The sequence below is a fragment of the Monodelphis domestica genome, chromosome 2 (genome assembly GCF_027887165.1).
Source record: "Monodelphis domestica isolate mMonDom1 chromosome 2, mMonDom1.pri, whole genome shotgun sequence".
In the NCBI taxonomy this organism is placed as follows: domain Eukaryota; kingdom Metazoa; phylum Chordata; class Mammalia; order Didelphimorphia; family Didelphidae; genus Monodelphis; species Monodelphis domestica.
In genome coordinates this window covers 24,012,685-24,031,215 of record NC_077228.1, presented here as the reverse complement: position 1 = coordinate 24,031,215, position 18,531 = coordinate 24,012,685, and the positions used below count along the sequence as shown (strand labels likewise).

General features: G+C 55.4%; 1 protein-coding gene across 13 annotated transcripts in view; it reads left to right on the top strand.

Annotated features, from left to right (window-relative positions):
• Positions 1-18,286, top strand: part of ACOT11 (acyl-CoA thioesterase 11) — an 82,668-nt gene extending 64,382 nt beyond the window's left edge. For 6 of the 13 annotated variants that reach the window (XM_056815084.1, XM_056815083.1, XM_056815081.1 and 3 more), the window contains 11 exons: positions 2,646-2,802; positions 5,119-5,238; positions 5,538-5,682; positions 6,120-6,175; positions 6,440-6,506; positions 7,349-7,432; positions 8,182-8,315; positions 14,598-14,732; positions 15,860-15,931; positions 16,376-16,502; positions 16,987-18,286. In XM_056815084.1, the coding sequence (XP_056671062.1) occupies positions 2,646-2,802; positions 5,119-5,238; positions 5,538-5,682; positions 6,120-6,175; positions 6,440-6,506; positions 7,349-7,432; positions 8,182-8,315; positions 14,598-14,732; positions 15,860-15,931; positions 16,376-16,502; positions 16,987-17,142 (1,253 nt within the window). In that variant the 3' untranslated portion in view covers positions 17,143-18,286. Of the gene's footprint in view, positions 1-86; positions 218-2,645; positions 2,803-5,118; positions 5,239-5,537; positions 5,683-6,119; positions 6,176-6,439; positions 6,507-7,348; positions 7,433-8,181; positions 8,316-14,597; positions 14,733-15,859; positions 15,932-16,375; positions 16,503-16,986 lie in introns of those variants that run through there. The other 7 variants (XM_056815087.1, XM_056815085.1, XM_056815080.1 and 4 more) reach the window with 3 other exon arrangements.
• Positions 18,287-18,531: the final 245 nt, after the last annotated feature.

The window sequence follows — 18,531 nt, the reverse complement described above, 5'->3', positions numbered from 1 at the left end:
TTTAGTTGTTTTTCAGTTATGTCCAACTCTGTAATCTCATTTGAGATTTTCTTGGTAGAAAATTGGCTTTCCATTTTCTTCTTCAGCTCATTTTATAGATGAGGAAACTGAGGCAAACAGGTTAAAGGACTTGCCCAGGGTCACACAGCTAGTCTAAGTGTGTGAGCCTACATTTGAACTCAAAGAAGATAAATGAGTCTTCCTGACTCCAACCCTGGTAATGTATGTGTTATAGCACCATCTAGCAGCCCTTTCACGCTTTAGGAACTTGATAACTATCTGGTACATGAGTGTTTCCATTTTTTACAAAATTAAGAAAAAAAATTACCCCCCCCAAACTCTTTTAACAAATATGCATAACTAAGCAAATACAGGTTTCCACGTTGACTAGGTCCAAAAATATGTCTCATTTTGCATCTTGCACTCACCCCTTTGGTCTTAGGAAGTGGGTAGCATGCTTCACTGACCCTCCAGAATTAACCTATGCATCTTTAGCTTGACCATGAGTGACGTGGTCATATGTTTTGCTGAAATCTCAGTGAACTGTATCTATAGCATTTCCCTGATCTGTGGGTCAGTAACCCTGGCAATAAAGGAAATTGGATTCATCTGGCGTACCTGCTCTTGATGAAGCTGTTCTGGCTCTTGGTGATCACTGTTTCCTTTTCCAAACATTCTCTCACCATCCTTTTAATTACATAGTCTAGAATTGTATCTCAAGGAGAAGCCAAACTCACTGACTTGTAGTTTACAGATTCTGTCCTCTGCCAGTTTTTTTTTTTTTTAGAAAATCAGCCCAATCTCGATCCTTCTCCAATCCAGGCGCATCATTCCCGTTCCTTCTGATCTCCCAAAGATTAACGATGAGCTCAGCACTCAGTCCATCCAGTCAGTGCCTAGGAATGTATGTAGTCTGCCTGGGTCCTGGGACTTGACCTCATTCAGGGCAATGAGGAGCTCTTGCCCTCTCCCTGCTCAGCTTGTACCTCAGCTCCTCATCAGCCAACTTTTGTTGTGTCCTTTTTCAATCTAAAGATCATTCTCTCCGGCAAAGAACATAGACACATTTTGACCTCTTTGTTAGATCATCTCATCCACCCCAAGCAAAGATCCAATCCCTTCTCTGACCAGCTGTGGGTATGAAAGCCCTCCTTGTTGGCCATAGAGTCTAATGGCAACCTCAGCTCACTCTGAACTTTAGCATTCCTGATGCCATTTTTACTGCACTGGGCTAAGCCATTATAGCCATTCTCTGCTCCTTAGCTTTGCTCCCATCCTTTGTACATTTATTTTTAAAATTTCTCAGCGTTTTAGAGGTCTTTTGGAAGGGATCTTCCCCAAACAAAGGAAACGGGAGATCATCCAGCTTCTTCAGTAGATGGGCAAGAATCTCTGATTCAAGGATCCGAGATGTAGGGATGTTGAAAGGGAGAGGATTTGCCAACCTTCAGCTGCTATAGAACCATGGTTATGCTAGTGTCTGTTCTTGATTAACGAATAATGATACGGATTATCCTTGTCCTCTAACCGAGCCTCTTTCCAGATATAATCAGGATAACTAACAGCCACATTTTATACAGGCTGGCAGGACTCAGGGATGCTCTGAAGTTATCTAGCAGGACAGAAACCAGCGTTCTGTCTCCAAGAGAACGGGAGGTGGCTGCCCCCGGCACGGACCGTGATGTCCTCCCGTTTGATTCAGCAAACATCTGGGGTTCTGGGAGAGGGGTTGAATACAGATAAAAGTCAGTTCTTGTTCCCATGGAGCTTATGGAGGAGAATAAACCCGACACTAGGCTGAGAGGCGCACCGTAGACACATGTGGCTAGAGTGCCCTCTGGGGTCCGAGGGAGAAAGGTCCTTTGTGACCAGGGGAGGCAGATGCATTGGTGCTGGGCCTTGGAGGATGGGATTTTGTCTTTGTGTGTGGCACGTGGGAGCAGGAGCTTAATAAACACCTATTGATTGATGGGGAGGAGTTCATGGAATTGTAGAATTTTAGAGTTGAAAAGGGGACCAAAATGGCCATCCTTATCTGGTATATCCCTAAAAAGAATCTCCCAGGCTTTGTTTGAAGACCTGCGGTGAGAGAGAATTCCCTACTTCTGCTTGTAGCTCATTGCACTTTGAGGCAATTATCCTAGTTCAGAAGTTTCTCCTGACATCAAGCCTCAGTTTACCTCTTTGTAACTTCCACTCTTTGCTCCTGGTTCTGCCCTATGAGGCTAACAGAACAAGTATGATCCTATTCCATGTGTCAGTCCTTTAAAACTCAAACACATCCATCCGATTTCCTATATAACCTCCTTTCTAGCCTAAACATGTCCAGTTCCTGTAGCCAATCCTCAAATAGCCCCCCAATATTCACACGTCTTCACTGTCTAGGTTGGCTCCATTTGAGCCCTCTCCAGCTTATCAATCTTCCTAAAATATGGTGCCCAGATCTGATTCCTCCAGGTATAGCTGGATGGAGTCAATTCAATCAATGAGCATTGATTAAGTGCCTACTGTATTCCAGGCATTATGTGACAGAAAACAAATAGCTGTGTATTCATATTCCCCCATTCATTAGGCTAGCCAAAATCTTGATGGGCAGTCGCCTGGTTACCAGCAAACTCTCAGCCCCATCCTTTATCCCTTGTCAGATCTAGAGAGCAGAGACTGCAGTATGAAGGTACCTGCTGAGAAGACCCGAGTGGAGAGTGTGGAGTTGGTCCTACCCCCCCATGCCAATCACCAGGGCAACACCTTTGGTGGACAGATCATGGCCTGGATGGAGAATGTGGCCACCATTGCAGCCAGGTGTGGCCTAACTGAATAACTCTCTCCTAGGTCTCTTCCCCCAAGTCTTTCCTGGGTGTCATGACTACCTGGTGGGCTTCACTGCCCCATGGCCTTCACCCCACGGATGGATTATGGGCTCTTAGAATTAGAAGGCAGACAGAAGTTGTGGAGTTGAACCTTGACCAGAAATGTGAGCCTCCCCTCCACTGGATTTGATGATTCAGAGCTCATTAGGATCTTTGGAGAGAGTTGTTTGGGTTGAATGAGGGGGCAAAGATTTAAGAAATGAGAAAAGAAAGTGGAGGCACCAATTGTGAACATCCTTCTGGAGATGAGCCACAAAAGAGGGGAGAACTAGAGCATGTCAGTGAGCAGGATGGAAGGATCAAATGAGAATTTTTTTTGAGAATGGGGGTGATATTTGTAGGCAGTAGAGAGGAGACCAATGCTCCAGGAGAGATTGAGTGAATGAGGATGAGAAGGGGGGTAATCTGCTGGAGGAGTCAGGATAGAATAGAATTACTTGGATAGGGAGAAGGGGTTTCCCTTGGCAAGGAGAAGGGCCACCTCTTAATATGAGACAAAGAAGATGGTGGCAGAAAGCATCTGGGAGATGGGAGAAGAGGGAACTCTTCAAATGGCTTCCATTTTTTTTTTCAGTGTAATTTGAGGCAGTTTCCAACTGAAAAACTGAGGAGAAGGGGACTATGGGAAATTTGAAGGGAAGGTTTAGAAAAGTCACTGCAGTGATTGGGATAATGAGTTAATTAAGGAGATGGAAAAGGATTGCCTAGCAGCAGTGAGGACCCAATTGAGGATATGTAACACCAATTTGTAGTGGACCCAGTCAGCAGGGTTTTGTCCTCTAGTTTCTTTTGGCAACACATGAAAAGGAATGAGATAGAAGATAGTGAGTGTGAGCCAAGGCTGAAGCTTGACAAGGCACAGTCGGTGATATGATAAAGAAGTCAAGGTCTTGAGAGAAGAGGACAGGGTAGAATTGAACTTGTTCTCTTGAGGGCTCAATATAGGGGAAAGAAGAGAAAGTGGATAGTGAAGGGGTGATAGCCTGGGAGAGAACTGAGGAGTTGAGGGATTGGAGGTCATTGTAGGTGAAGAGTAGACCTTGGTAAGGGAAGGCAGATGGAGAGATGGAAAGCCAATAGAGTATGGTCAGATATGGGCGTTTGGGAACTCTAGAACATGGAAGTGGTGAATCTATGGATGATGGTAAGATCAAGAATGGCCATCTTGGTGTATGGCTGAGGTGGGCTGGAGGAGGAGTGATGGGAAGTGAGCTTTTGAAGGAATACATAGGAGTCCCTCCCTGGATGAGCGAAGGCACAGGAGAGGAGAGAGATCCTGTGAGCCAGACCTGAGCTCATTGAGGGAGGAAGGAGAGTGTGTAGACAACAGCTACCAGGATTGCCATTGGGTAATAGATGTGAATTATGTGAACGTCGAAGGAGGAGACGTTACTGAGTGAGCCGTATGGAGTGAGAATCTGGAAGTGGCCCTGTGGAGCGAGGAGAATGCCGATGCGTCTTGATGACCAAGTCGGGGGAAACCAGTCCAATCCCATTATTGTGTGGATCATTCAATTGGATCCTGGAAGCATGAAGTGATTCGATCAGGGTCATACTGAATCCCGAGTGTCAGAGCCTCCATATTTAACCTTCTTCAGAGCATCATGTTTTCCCCTGGAGAATCTAAGCTTCTCCAGGGCAGACGGTTCAGCTCTTTGTCTTTGTGCCTCAGCAACAGGGACACTGTAGGGACCGAAGAGATGCTGAATTGGCCTAGCAGATGTTATGGTGAAGGGAGGCATAGGGGTAGTTGGGGAAAGACTCTTAGCAAGGAGAAAATGAGAGGACCCTTGATTTTGTGCTGGAAGAGATCTTAGAGGCTACTGAGTCCGACCTCCTTATTTTTCAGAGGAGGAAACTGAGGCATAGATACGTGCGCCCATCCAGTGCTCTCTCCCCAGGGCCATATTATATCCCCACGAGCTGGGCTTTGAAGGATGGTTAGGACTGGGTCAGGGCATGATGTTCTAGGCAGAAGGAGCAGCCTGAGTTCAGAGACAAAGGTGGGGATAAGACTGAGCTGGGGTGGGGGGCCGGGAGCCAAGGTCCCCAACAGACAGTTATCACTCCAATTATTCCCTCCTCTTGCTTGCCTTCGCTTCCCATCCCTGCCCTCCACCCCCACCCTGCGATGGGAGGCCAAGTCTGCCATGAAGCTGGGCCATGCCTGGAGGGTCTGGCGGGTGAGGAGCCCAGAGCAGGGCAGGTGGGCTGAGACTGTGGCTATGCTTCCCCCCGACTCCCTCAGCCGCCTATGCCGAGCCCACCCCACCCTGAAGACCATTGAGATGTTCCACTTTCGAGGCCCATCCCAGGTTGGGGACCGGCTGGTGCTCAAGGCCATCGTCAACAATGCCTTCAAGAACAGGTGAGCCTGGACGCTGGGAGGGCGAGCAGGGATGTACCGAGAAGGGAACAGGGAAGACCTGGGGAGGGCTGTGACACACGGAGGCTTCCAGAGTGAGGGAGGGATGCCTGGAGACGTGCGAGCTGGCATGGAGGGAGGATGGCGATGCCAGCGATAGCCGCGGCGATCACAGAGCCACCGTTTGGGGGGCACGTTGGGACTCCCAACGGAGTTCTTGACAAGCGCAGGGAGCTGAGGGGCTGCTTGTTGGGGGACGGCGGCGTCAGAGGGAAGGGCTTCACCCGGCAGTGTCTCTGCAGCATGGAGGTCGGGGTGTGCGTGGAAGCCTACCGCCAGGAGATGGAGTCCTGCAGGCGGCACCTCAACAGCGCCTTCATGACCTTCGTGGTCCTGGACGGAGAGGACCAGCCCATGACCCTGCCCTGGATTCAGCCGCAGAGAGGAGTGAGCCCCCCTTCGCTCTGGCAGACATTTAGGGAGCTCGGCGTGGGTATCTGGGGCAGCTAGGTGGCGCGGGGCCGGAGGGCCAGGCCCTCATCTCGAATTCTACGAGCCTCGCGAGCCTGGGCAAGTCACGTGACCCTGTTGGCCTCAGTTTCCTCCTCTGTAAAATGAGAAGGAAATGGCCAAGCCCTCGAGCGTCTTGGCTGAGAAAACCCTGAAGAGGGTCCCAAAGAGTCAGGCGCAAGACTGAAAAATAGCGACACGGAGCTCCCTAGAACTGGGGTCACAAAGACCAGGAAAAGGAAACTCTCCCGGGGGGGGGGGGGGGGGGGGGGAGCTGCCTTGGTCCTGGCGGCGGGGGCAGGGAGGAGGATCGCTGCGGCCCGCAGGAGCCCTCTGGGCCTCCGGCCTGAGCCCTGCTTCTCTTTCTCCTCCAGGACGGCGAGCGTCGCTATAGAGAGGCCAGCGCTAGGAAGAAGATGAGGCTGGACAGGTGAGCGCTCCCCGGGCCCCCTGGAGACGCCGCCCACTGAGCCCGTGTTTAAGCGATCAAAGGGCTCTGCGTCCTGGCCTAGATCGTCGTCTCCCTCAGGCGCCACCTAGGAGGTCTGGGACCAGGCCAAGGAGCGCCGCCCTCCGACAGTGCCCGCCTGCTGTCTGCGGGGAGGAAGGGCCCCCCGAGGTGCCCAGCACTGGGCTGAAGGCACAGCCAGGAGGCCCTTCCTCGCGCAGGACGTCACCCCTTTTCTTCCCCCAGGAAGTACATCGTGTCTTGTAAGCAGGCCGAGGTCCCCCTCTCTGTTCCCTGGGACCCAAGTAACCAGGTGAGTCCAGCTCGCCCCGGAGACCCTTGGGGAGACTCTAGTCCGAAGCGTGGTGGGTCTGCGGGAGGCTTTTTGACTAAAGACACGGAGAAAGAGAAGGGAGACGGCCCTGCCCACTGCTCATGGCGCTGGAGGGCCACTCGGGGCTGCCGCAGTGTACATCGGCCCCCTCTTCCTGCTTCTCCACTGGCCTTATTTCCCATGACTCTCCTTAATCTCCGATCTCCAGCTAAGCTGGCCCTTAGAGCTCGGTCCCCTCTCCACGCCTTTGCATCCACTCCCTGCTGTCGGCTCAAACGCTGCCCTTCCTGCTTTCCTGCTTCCTGGGCTGCTGGCGCCCCTGCCCTGGCGACTTTGCCTCTTCCCGTCCGCTGTCTCTTCCTGTGTATACAGCGCGCCATCCCCACTGGATGACAGGAGCAGAAACTTCCTGGCCAAGGGATAGTTTTGGTTTCATCTTCATTTCTCCGGTGCCCGGCACATAGTAGGGGCTCCAGCACTGATCCTTCTGCAAACGATTATTATCCTCCTTTGGCTTCCTGCAAAGGCTTCCTTCATCCCCACGTATGGAGGAGTCCCATCACCGGATTCCCGCCTGGCTAGGGTGGGCATGAGGCAGCAGGGAACTCCACCCCTCTCCGTCCTCCCATCCCAGCCTCCACGGAGGCTCTCCTCATCCCTCCCACGCCCGGCTTCTGAAGGAGCCCAGGCAGGTGTGGCGGGCCCAGGGAGGCCAAAGTGAGGGTCCCCAATCCCTGGCTCTTGGCCTGGCCCACCCGTCTGCCTCCTTCTCCCCGCCTGGGTGAGGGGCGTTGATCTTCCTGGGTGTTTCTCCTGTCCAGGTATATCTGAGCTACAATAATGTCTCCTCCCTGAAGATGCTCATGGCCAAAGACACCTGGGTGCTTACTTCCGAGATCAATAAGGTAGCTAGCCGTCTCCTCTTCACGAGCTGCCCCATGAAGTGTGCATGCGTGTGCGTGCGTGTGTGTGCGTGTGTGCACGTGTGCCCCTTTGGCCAAGGGCTCCAGAGACACCTGGCACAGACCCCTCTCTTCCTCAGGTTTAGATTTCCCAAGAAGGAGAAGGTGGCCCTGACTAATGTGGCCAGTGAGCATTTCTTCTGAAAGCAATCCGGGGGTCTTAGTGGACTACTAGGTCAAGACGAGCCACCAGGGCAAAATGGCAGCCAAGAACACTTGTGATGCTTGACTGCTTTAAGAAAAGCATCAGGCTTTGGGTTAAGGTGATGTTCGTTCCTCTGTCCCCTACCTGGGTCAGGTCTGGGCTTCACAGTTTAGAAAAGCTGCTGAGGGGCAGCTAAATAGCACAGTGGCTCGAGAACCAAGTCCAGAGATGGGAGATTATGGGTTCAAATCTGGCCTCAGACACTTCCTAGCTGTATGACCCTGGGTAAGTCATTTAACTCCCATGCTGAGCCCTTACCCCTCTTCTGCCTTAGAACTGATACCTGGCACTGGTTCTAAGACAGAAGGTAAGGGGGGAAGAAAGAAAGGACGTTGCAAAGCTCTGGGTCAACAAGGCAGGATTGAAGGGTTTGGGGGTGAGACGGAACCCCAGGGTGTTCATGAGCCCATCCGGGGAGCAGCGCTCTGGATGCCATTTTGGCTGTGCCTCACCGTGGTGTGACAGTGGTTTCTGTCCCCTCCCTCAGATCAAACTCTACACCTTGGAGGATGACAAATTCCTGTCCTTCCACCTGGAGATGACTGTCCATACGGACACAACTCAAGCCTTCCTCCTGCTCTCAGACCTGCGCCGGAGACCTGAGTGGGACAAGCACTACAAGTGAGCCCTGGCTGGTGGTGGGGTGAGGGAGAGGCTCCTGGAATAGGGAACCCTGATGGTTGGTGCAAATATCCATTCAGCATCCACCCTGGCTCTTGGGGCCAATCCCAGTGAGGTCAGAGGATCCAAGGTAGGCATCTGAGTGATTCAGGGGAGAGAGTGCTAGATGTGGAGTCAGAAAGTCATGAGTTCGAATCCCGTCTCTTTCTAGGCACTTGCTAGCTGGGTGGTCCTGGGTTTAACCTCTCCCAACCTCAGTCTCCCAATTTTTAAGTGAAGACAATAATAGCTCCTACTTCCCAGGGTTGTTATGACCCTATTTGGGGTTTTCTTGGTAAAGATATTGGAGTGATTTGCCATTTCCTTCTCCAGCTCATTTGATAGATGGGGAAAATGAGGCCAATGGGGTTAAGTGACTTTCCCAGGGTCACACAGCTAGGAAGTGTGTGAGGTGGGATTTGAACTCAAGAAGATGAGTCTTCCTGCCCCCAGACCCAGTGCTCTGGCACCACTGAGCCACCGGAAGCATCATCTGATTGCTATCTATTCTAGTAATGATTACCAAATGGGAGAATGTTCTAGAATTGTTACATATCTCAAAGTGCCAGGGTTATTTCTGCTTCTGATGACTAGTGTGGGCAGGTTAGAGGGAAAGCTATGGTGACTTGTCCACTTTAGGGGGTAACCTCCTGGTTCTGGGTTCGAGTCTTGACTGGAGCTTATTTCCTAAGAGAAAAGTCTCTCCTCCTGTCTGAGCACGGGGTGCCTTAGGTGCCAAATGAGGGGCTGAAAGAGAGCTGAGGGGTGGAAAGTGAGGGCAGAGGCAGGGTTTGCCTCTGAAAGGTGCTGAGGTGGATTGCACTGGACTAGGCTGCCCATGACTCTGGGAGGGGAGGAGTAGGAAGAGAGGGAAGAGACAGAGATGACCACCTTTACCACAATGGTAACTGGGAAGATGGCAGTGCCCTCCATGGAAAGGGACACGTCGGGAGGAGGAGCAGGCTTAGGGAAGGTGACAAGCTCTATCTTGGGGGGACTCTGATGGGCATTCAAGTGGAGGAGGTGAAGGAGGAGATTTTTACACTCTTAGATCAGAGATTCATACCTGGAAGGGACCTTGGAGACCCTCACAAGGAATCTCCTTTATAGGGAAGAAGGAATGGGAGCTTCCAGAAGGGAAATGATTTTTCTAATGTTGAATAGCAAGAGGCCCAAAGTTAGGATTCGAACTCAGGTCCTTTGATTTCAGCTTTCTTTTCTCTATTCTGAACAGTTTCTTGATTTCTTATTTCTCTCATATTTTTTTATTTCTCTTATGCTCTCTTCGTATTTCTCAAGCACAAAAAAATTAGAGAAGGGAGCGGATTGGAGTGGGGAGGGAGGCATTTGAGATAAAAGGAATTTCCCTGTGGGGGTATGTGGTCAACCAGGGTAGCCTTCATGGAGGAGGGAAGAGATGAACACCCAGTAGCTGGGGAATGATTCTTTAAAGGAAAAATCAGCAGCATTAATGGAACAGGAGGTGACACAAAGGCCTTGGTTGTCTCAACAAATACTCCGCTGTATCCGCCAGGCCAGTCACTTCTCTTCCTGGGCTCTCAGTCCCTTCTGTATAAGAAAGGGCTTGGGCTAGATGATCTCTAAGACCCCTCCCAGCCCTGACACTCCTTGTTCTAAAGCTCCTTCCCCTGACACTCCCTGGTCTAGGGCCTTTCCAGCCCTGACACTCCTTGGTTCTAAGCTCCTCCAAGCCCAGACACTCCCTGTTCTAGGTCCCTCCCAGCCCTGACATGTCCTGTTCCAAGGCCTCTCCCAGTCCTGACAATCCCTGTTCTAAGACCCTTTCCAGCCCTGACACTCCCTGTTCTAGATCCCTCCCAGCCCCGACACACCCTTTCTAAGGCCCCTCCCAGCCCTGACACACCCTGTTCTAAGGTCCCTCCCAGCCCTGACACTCCCTATTCTAGATTCCTCCCAGCCATGACATGTCCTTTTCCAAGGCCTCTCCCAGTCCTGACACTCCCTGTTCTAAAGCCCCCTCCTAGCCCTGACACACCCTGTTCTAAGGCCCCTCCCAGCCCTGACACTCGCTGTTCTAAAGCCCCTCCCAGTCCTGACACACCCTGTTCTAAGGCTTCTCCCAGCCCTGAAATGCCCTGTTCTAGGGCCCTCCCAGCCCTGACATTCCCTGTCTTAGGCCCCTCCCAGTCCTAACACACCCTGTTCTAAGGCCCCTCCCAGCCCTGACACTCCCTGTCTTAGGCCCCTCCCAGTCCTAACACACCCTGTTCTAAGGCCCCTACCAGTCCTGACACTACCTATTCTAGATTCATCCCAGCCCTGACACTCCCTGTCCTAGGCCCCTACTAGTCCTGACACACCCTGTTCTAAGGTCCCTCCCAGCCCTGACACGCCCTGTCTTAGGCCCCTCCCAGTCCTGACACACCCTGTTCTAAGGTCCCTCACAGTCCTGACATGGCCTGTTCTAAGGCCCCCTCCCAGGCCTGACACTCCCTATTCTAGATTCTTCCCAGCCCAGACACACCCTGTTCTAGGCTCCTCCCAGTCCTGACACTCTCTGTTCTAGATCCCCCAGCCTAGACACGCCCTGTTCTGAGGCCCCTCCCAGCCCTGACACACCCATTCTAAGTCCCCTCCCAGCCCTGTCAATCCCTATTCTAGATTCCTCCCAGCCCTGACACTCCCTGTCTTAGGCCCCTCCCAGTCCTGACACATCCTGTTCTAAGGCCCCTCCCAACCCTGAGATGCCCTGTTCTAGGCCCCTCCCAGCCCTGACACTCCCTATTCTAGATTCCTCCCAGCCCTTACACTCCCTGTTCTAAGGCCCCCTCCCAGCCCTTACACGCCCAGTTCTAGGCCCCTCCTAGTCCTGACACTCCTTGTTCTAAGGCCCCTTCCAGTCCTGACACTCCCTATTCTAGATACCTCCCAGCCCTGACACTCCCCGTTCTAGATCCCTCCCAGCCCTGTTCTAGGTCCTTTCTAGCCCTGACACTCCCTGTTCTAGGCCCCTCCCAGCCCTGACACTCCCTGTTCTAGATCCCGCCCAGCCCTGACATGCCCTGGCTTAGGCCCCTCCCAGTCCTAGCACACCCTGTTCTAAGGCCCCTCCCAGTCCTGACACAACCTGTTCTAAGGTCCCTCCCAGTCCTGAAATAGCCTGTTCTAAGGCCCCCTCCCAGGCCTGACACCCCCTATTCCAGATTCTTCCCAGCCCTGACACACCCTGTTCTAGGCTCCTCACAGTCCTGACACTCTATGTTCTAGATCCCTTAGCCTTGACATGCCCTGTTCTGAGGCCCCTCCCAGCCCTGACACACCCATTCTAAGTCCCCTCCCAGCCCTGACAATCCCTATTCTAGATTCCTCCCAACCCTGACACTCCCTGCTCTAAGGTCCCTCCCAGTCCTGACATGCCCTGTTCTAAGGCCCTTTCCAGCCCTGACACTCCCTGTTCTAGATCCCTCCCAGCCCCGACACACCCGTTCTAAGGCCCCTCCCAGCCCTGACACTCCCTATTCTAGATCTCTCCCATCCCTGACACTCCTTGTTCTAAGGCCCCCTCCCAGTCCAGACATGCCCTGTTCTAAGGCCCTTTCCATCCCTGACACTCCTTGTTCTAGATCCCTCCCAGCCCTGACACACCCTGTTCTAAGGCCCCTCCCAACCCTGACATGCCCTGTTCTAGGCCCCTACCAGTCCTGACACTCTTTGTTCTAGATCCCCCAGCCTTGACACGCCCTGTTCTGAGGCCCCTCCCAGCCCTGACACACCCATTCTAAGTCCCCTCCCAGCCCTGATAATCCCTATTCTAGATTCCTCCCAGCCCTGACACTCCCTGTTCTAAGGCCCCCTCCCAGTCCTGACATGCCCTGTTCTAAGGCCCTTTCCATCCCTGACACTCCTTGTTCTAGATCCCTCCCAGCCCTGACACACCCTGTTTTAAGGCCCCTCCCAGCCCTGACACTCCCTATTCTAGATTCCTCCCAGTCCTGACATGCCCTGTTCTAAGGCCCCCTCCCAGCCCTGACATGCCCTGTTCTAAGGCCCCTCCCAGCCCTCACACTCCATATTCTAGATTCCTCCCAGCCCTGACACGCCCTGTCTTAGGCCCCTCCCAGTCCTGACACTCCCTGTTCTAAGGCCCCCTCCCAGTCCTGACACACCCTCTTCTAAGGCCCCTCCCAGCCCTGACATGCCATGTTCTAAGGCCCCTCCCAGTCCTGAGACTCCCTGTTCTAAGGCCCCCTCCCAGTCCTGACACACCCTGTTCTAAGGCCCCTCCCAGCCCTGACATGCCATGTTCTAAGGCCCTTTCTAGCCCTGACACTCCCTGTTCTAAGTCCCCCTCCCAGCCCTGACACTCCCTGTTCTAAGGCCCCCTCCCAGCCCTGACATGCCCTGTTCTAGGCTCCTTCCAGCCCTGACACACCCTGTTCTAAGGCCCCCTCCCAGCCCTGGCACTCCCTGTTCTAGGCTCCTCTCAGCCCTGACATGCCTGTTCTAGGCCCCTCCCAGCCCTGACATGTCCTGTTCTAGGCCCCTCCCATCCCTGACACTCCCTATTCTAGATTCCTCCCAGCCCTGACATGCCCTGTTCTAGGCCCCTCCCAGCCCTGTCACAGCCTGTCTTAGGCCCCTCCCAGTCCTGACACACCCTGTTCTAAGGCTCCTCCCAGCCCTGACATGTCCTGTTCTAGGCTCCTCCCAGCCCAGACATGCTCTGTTCTAGGCCCCTCCCAGCCCTGACACTCCCCGTTCTAAGGCCCCCTCCCAGCCCTGACATGCCCTGTTCTAGGCTCCTTCCAGCCCTGACACACCCTGTTCTAAGGCCCCCTCCCAGCCCTGGCACTCCCTGTTCTAGGCTCCTCTCAGCCCTGACATGCCTGTTCTAGGCCCCTCCCAGCCCTGACATGTCCTGTTCTAGGCCCCTCCCATCCCTGACACTCCCTATTCTAGATTCCTCCCAGCCCTGACATGCCCTGTTCTAGGCCCCTCCCAGCCCTGTCACAGCCTGTCTTAGGCCCCTCCCAGTCCTGACATACCCTATTCTAGATTCCTCCCAGCCCTGACACTCCCTGTTCTAGGCTCCTCCCAGCCCTGACATGCCCTGTTCTAGGCCCCTCCCAGCCCTGACATGCCCTGTTCTAGGCTCCTTCCAGCCCTGACACACCCTGTTCTAAGGCCCCCTCCCAGCCCTGGCACTCCCTGTTCTAGGCTCCTCTCAGCCCTGACATGCCTGTTCTAGGCCCCTCCCAGCCCTGACATGTCCTGTTCTAGGCCCCTCCCATCCCTGACACTCCCTATTCTAGATTCCTCCCAGCCCTGACATGCCCTGTTCTAGGCCCCTCCCAGCCCTGTCACAGCCTGTCTTAGGCCCCTCCCAGTCCTGACACACCCTGTTCTAAGGCTCCTCCCAGCCCTGACATGTCCTGTTCTAGGCTCCTCCCAGCCCAGACATGCTCTGTTCTAGGCCCCTCCCAGCCCTGACACTCCCCGTTCTAAGGCCCCCTCCCAGCCCTGACATGCCCTGTTCTAGGCTCCTTCCAGCCCTGACACACCCTGTTCTAAGGCCCCCTCCCAGCCCTGGCACTCCCTGTTCTAGGCTCCTCTCAGCCCTGACATGCCTTTCTAGGCCCCTCCCAGCCCTGACATGTCCTGTTCTAGGCCCCTCCCATCCCTGACACTCCCTATTCTAGATTCCTCCCAGCCCTGACATGTCCTGTTCTAGGCTCCTCCCAGCCCAGACATGCCCTGTTCTAGGCCCCTCCCAGCCCTGACACTCCCTATTCTAGATTCCTCCCAGCCCTGACACTCCCTGTTCTAGGCTCCTCCCAGCCCTGACATGCCCTGTTCTAGGCCCCTCCCAGTCCTGACACTCCCTATTCTAAGGCCCCTCCCAGCCCTAACACACCCTGTCCTAGGCCCCTCCCAGTCCTGACACTCCCTATTCTAAGGCCCCTCCCAGCCCTGACACTCCCTATTCTAAGGCCCCTCCCAGCCCTGACACTCCCCGTTCCTGATCCCTCCCAGCCCTCCCATTCTCTGAGTCTCGCGGCTCGTTCCAGCTCACCTGCGTGCTCAAGGCTGTGTGTGAGGACCTAGTTTCGAGCCAGCAGTGCTGCTTCGTGAATAATAGATGGGAAATGAAATATTCGGGCCGAGGCAGCGCAGGGGTGTGGAGCAGCCGAGGCGGGAATCGATCCTCGCTTCGCTTGCAGCGCCGATGACTCCCTCGTGTATCTCCCCCCTCCCCTCCAGGAGCGTTGAACTCATACAGCAGGTGGATGACGACGACGCCATCTACCACGTCATCAGCCCCGTCCTGCCCGGAGCTGACGGCAAGCCCGGGGACTTCATCATCCTGGCCTCGAGGAGGAAGCCGTGCGACAGTGGGTGAGTGGCCCTGGGCGGGGCAGCTCGGAGATGCTCAGGAAGCCAGCGAGAGGGAACCCAGGGCAGTTTCCTGTTTGCGGAGTCAGGAGGGACAGCGCCCAGGGGTTTTTGTTCCTCAGGTTAGAGTATGGAAGGAGAGCCGCCCTTAAAGGGTGCCTGGATGTGGCTAGCACAGCGCAGGGGAAACTGAGTCCGAGAGAAGTTACCTAATTTGGGACACAGCGCTGGTGAAATTATAAGCCGGACCTTGGAATTTGGGTCTTCTGGGCTCTCAATCTAACGGGATGGCCCACTGTACTTGTGGTCCAATAGGGAGTGTCAGAGGGGGAGGGGCCTTAAGATGGGGTGTGTCGGAGTGGGAGGGGCCTGTGGACAGGGAGTGTCAGAGGGGGAGGGGCTTGGAACAAGGCATGTCTGAGAGGGAGGGGCCTAGAACAGGGCGTGTCACGATGGGGAAGATTTTTGATGAGGGAATTTCTGGTGCAGAAAAGACCTGAGAATGGGGAATGCCAGACCTGGGTGGGAGCCCGAGAACTTTCAACCATCTATAAAAACTGGGAAAGTTAGTGTTGGAAGGGCCAGGCTCTAGAACCTTATTGGAGCCAAGAGCGTTCCTTCTTCCCTCACCCTCCTCACAGAGCCTTTGTCTTCCGCCCCATCTTTTCTTCTGCGCACAGCCTATGCCTTGGTTCCTGGCCTTGAACCTCCTGACTTGCTCTCAGCTTTTGTTCTCTTCCCCCACTACTTGCCATTAGAATGCTCGCTCGCTGAGGGAGGGCACAGGCTCTTGCTTGCTTCTGTTTGCATCACCAGAGTAACTTAGCACAGTGCCTGGCATATAGTCAGTACATAATCAGTGCCTGCTCATTTCCAGCTTCCATGCCTTTGCTCAGACGTCTCCTGGATCTGGAAGGCACTCCTTCCTCCCCTTTGCCCCCTAGACTCCCTAACTTTTTTCAAGGCTGAGCTTTGAGGCTGTCTCCTCTGGGAAACTTTTCCTGATTCTCCCCCTGGTTGACTCTGTCCCTCTTCAAAACACTTTGCTACTTTGTAAATGCTCTGTATGTACTGATTTATTTTTGTGCTTGTCAAATCCCCTTCATTTTTGTCTTTATATTTCCATGAAGCCCTGACTTTTCTGCTTCTGAGCTGTGTGACTTTGGGCAAGTCACTTGCCTGGACTGGGCCCCAGGTGAGAGGTAATGATGGACTAAATGATCTCTTAGAGCTCTCTGCGTTATTTTCACGTTCATAATTCTCTTTAGAGGAATAATAACAAGGAATGTGGCTGAGTCAGGCTGTGTGCAGTGGGGTGGCCTGGCCAGTGAGAGCCCGTCCTGGCACTGGGGGGCCCCGCTCTCTCCTTAGGAGCCTGCTGGAGACCAGGGAGTTCCAGCTGGTCGGAGCTGCCCTCCTTTTCTAGATGACCCCACCCAGTGGCCTTAGCTGCAGGGCCCCACAGGTCCTACGTGGCCCCGAGCCCAGGGAACCCTCCCTCACCCTGAAAGGGCTCCCGAGGTGAATCCGGGGCCCGAGAGGGAGAGACTGTGTGCCAAGAAGGGGTGTCCCCTCCAGGGCCACAAAGTGGGGGGCTCCCTCTTCGGGTGCCAGTGTGCGATCCCCTCTCCCCACTTCTGTTCTAGGGATCCCTACGTGGTCGCCCTCAGGTCAGTCACCCTGCCCACCCACCCCGAGACCCCGGAGCGCACCAGAGGGGAGACCCTGTGCTCTGGCTTCTGCCTCTGGCGAGAGGGGGATCAGCAAACCAAGGTAAGGGCTGCCCGCTGTGGGTGGCCGCCCAGGCTTCCTTCCCCCACGCTTCTCTCAGCTCGTGAGGAGGCAAGACCGCCCCATCCCGTCACAAAGAGGAAGTGTGCGAGAGGACAACCAGGCAGGAGGGAGAGGAAAACCCAGCCTGCCTCGCCTCCTCTCCCCACGGTGTCTCCTCTGATTCTCCTATTCGCTCTCAGAGGCATTATGCCCACTTTACAGATGGGGAAACGGAGGCCCGACAGGTCAGGTGACTTGCCCAGGGTCACTCAGAACCTGTCTGGGACTGGCTGTGACCGCAGAATGCCCCGAGAGGCCGTCCTCGACCCCCCCCCCCCCCCCAGTGCTCGTTCTCCCTGACAGCCTCCTCGTCTTCTTGGATGGTCCCTGCTGTCTCGCGATCAGTCAGGCCTTTCTTGGCACCCTGCCCGGCACCCGGCTGGACTTGACTGGCCTCCACCCTGCCCTCTTGCTGCCCTTCCAGGTGTCCTACTACAATCAGGCGACCACCAGCTTCCTGAACTACGTGACGACCAACGTGGCGGGACTGTCGTCCGAATTCATCACCACCTTCAAGGCCTGTGAGCGGTTCCTCCTGGACAACAAGAGCGAGCTGGCCCTCAGCCTCCAGAACCTCTAGTGCCTGCCCGGCCGGCCCAGGGCCCTCCCCCAGCTCGGCCACTCCCCGGGGCACCAGGCTGACCGGTGAGGCCGGCCCTCCAGCCACGGCCGGCCCTCCAGCCACGGCCGGCCCTCCTGGCCAGGCCTCCCGACCTGTCTGTGGCTCAGGCCACGACGACTGCCTAGTTCTGGGGTCTCCCCCAGCCCCAGCCAGCCTGGACCAATGAGCGCCGGGCAGTCCTGTGTGGTTTGAACCTTTGCCTCGTGCCTTAGAATCAATACCGTGGACTGATTCCAGGGCTCATGTGAGTGGTAAGCAATAGGCCAGGGGGGATAAGGGGTTAAGGGACTGGCCAGATTTGAACCCAGGACCTCCTGTCTCTAGCCTCAACCCACTGGGCCACCTGGCTGCCCCCAGCAGTGAGGAATGGGCCAAGCAGGCTCTGGTGACAGGAGGGAGCCAACGGCGCCCGTGGAGCCCGGGCTCGTGAAGTTCTAGGAGGACCCAGTGAGCCCCGGGCCCACGCAGAGGAGCTCCAGATCCCTGGGGGCCGGGCGGGCTGGCTGTAGTCTGACATGGATCAGGGAGAACACAGACAAGCGGGTCCCTTCCGGTCCTGCTACCTGGCAGTGCCGGACCGCAGAGGGGTGCCTGGGAGTGACTTGGGGGGAGAAGAGGGCAGGCAGGCCCCCCGGGTGGCACCGAGGAGTCCCTATGCCTGGGGGTGACTTAGGGGGAGAAGAGGGCAGGCAGGCCCCCTGGGTGGCACCGAGGAGTCCCTATGCCTGGGGGTGACTTAGGGGGAGAAGAGGGCAGGCAGGCCCCCTGGGTGGCACCGAGGAGTCCCTATGCCTGGGGGTGACTTAGGGGGAGAAGAGGGCAGGCAGGCCCCCCAGGTGGCACCGAGGAGTCCCTATGCCTGGGGGTGACTTGGGGGGGGAAGAGGGCAGGCAGGCCCCCCAGGTGGCACCGAGGCATCTCTGGGCCCTCCGCCTGGGGGTGACTTGGGGGGGAAAGAGGGCAGGCAGGCCCCGGGTGGCACCGAGGCATCTCTGGGCCCTCCACCATCCCTTAGGCCAAGCCTTGGGATCTATGACACAAAGGCAGGCAGGATGGTGCACACAGCCGTGAGTCTGTACAAGCAATAAAAGGCGAATGTCTCCAGGCCTGTGTCTGCCTCTTCCTATCCCCCCCACCCCCAGCCCCTCCGCCCCTGAGATCAGGCTGCCGGGGAGCTCCCAGAACTCCAGGCTCGCCTGGGGAGAGAATTGCACCATCTCTGGCCTGGAAGGGCTCTCAGAGCCAGGTGAGTCCAGCCCAAACTTGGAAGAGAAGCCCCCCGCCCCAGCTTCCCCTGGGGAGTCTCTGGGGAAGCTGCCCAGGGAGGGCCGGCTGCTGTGCCCTGGG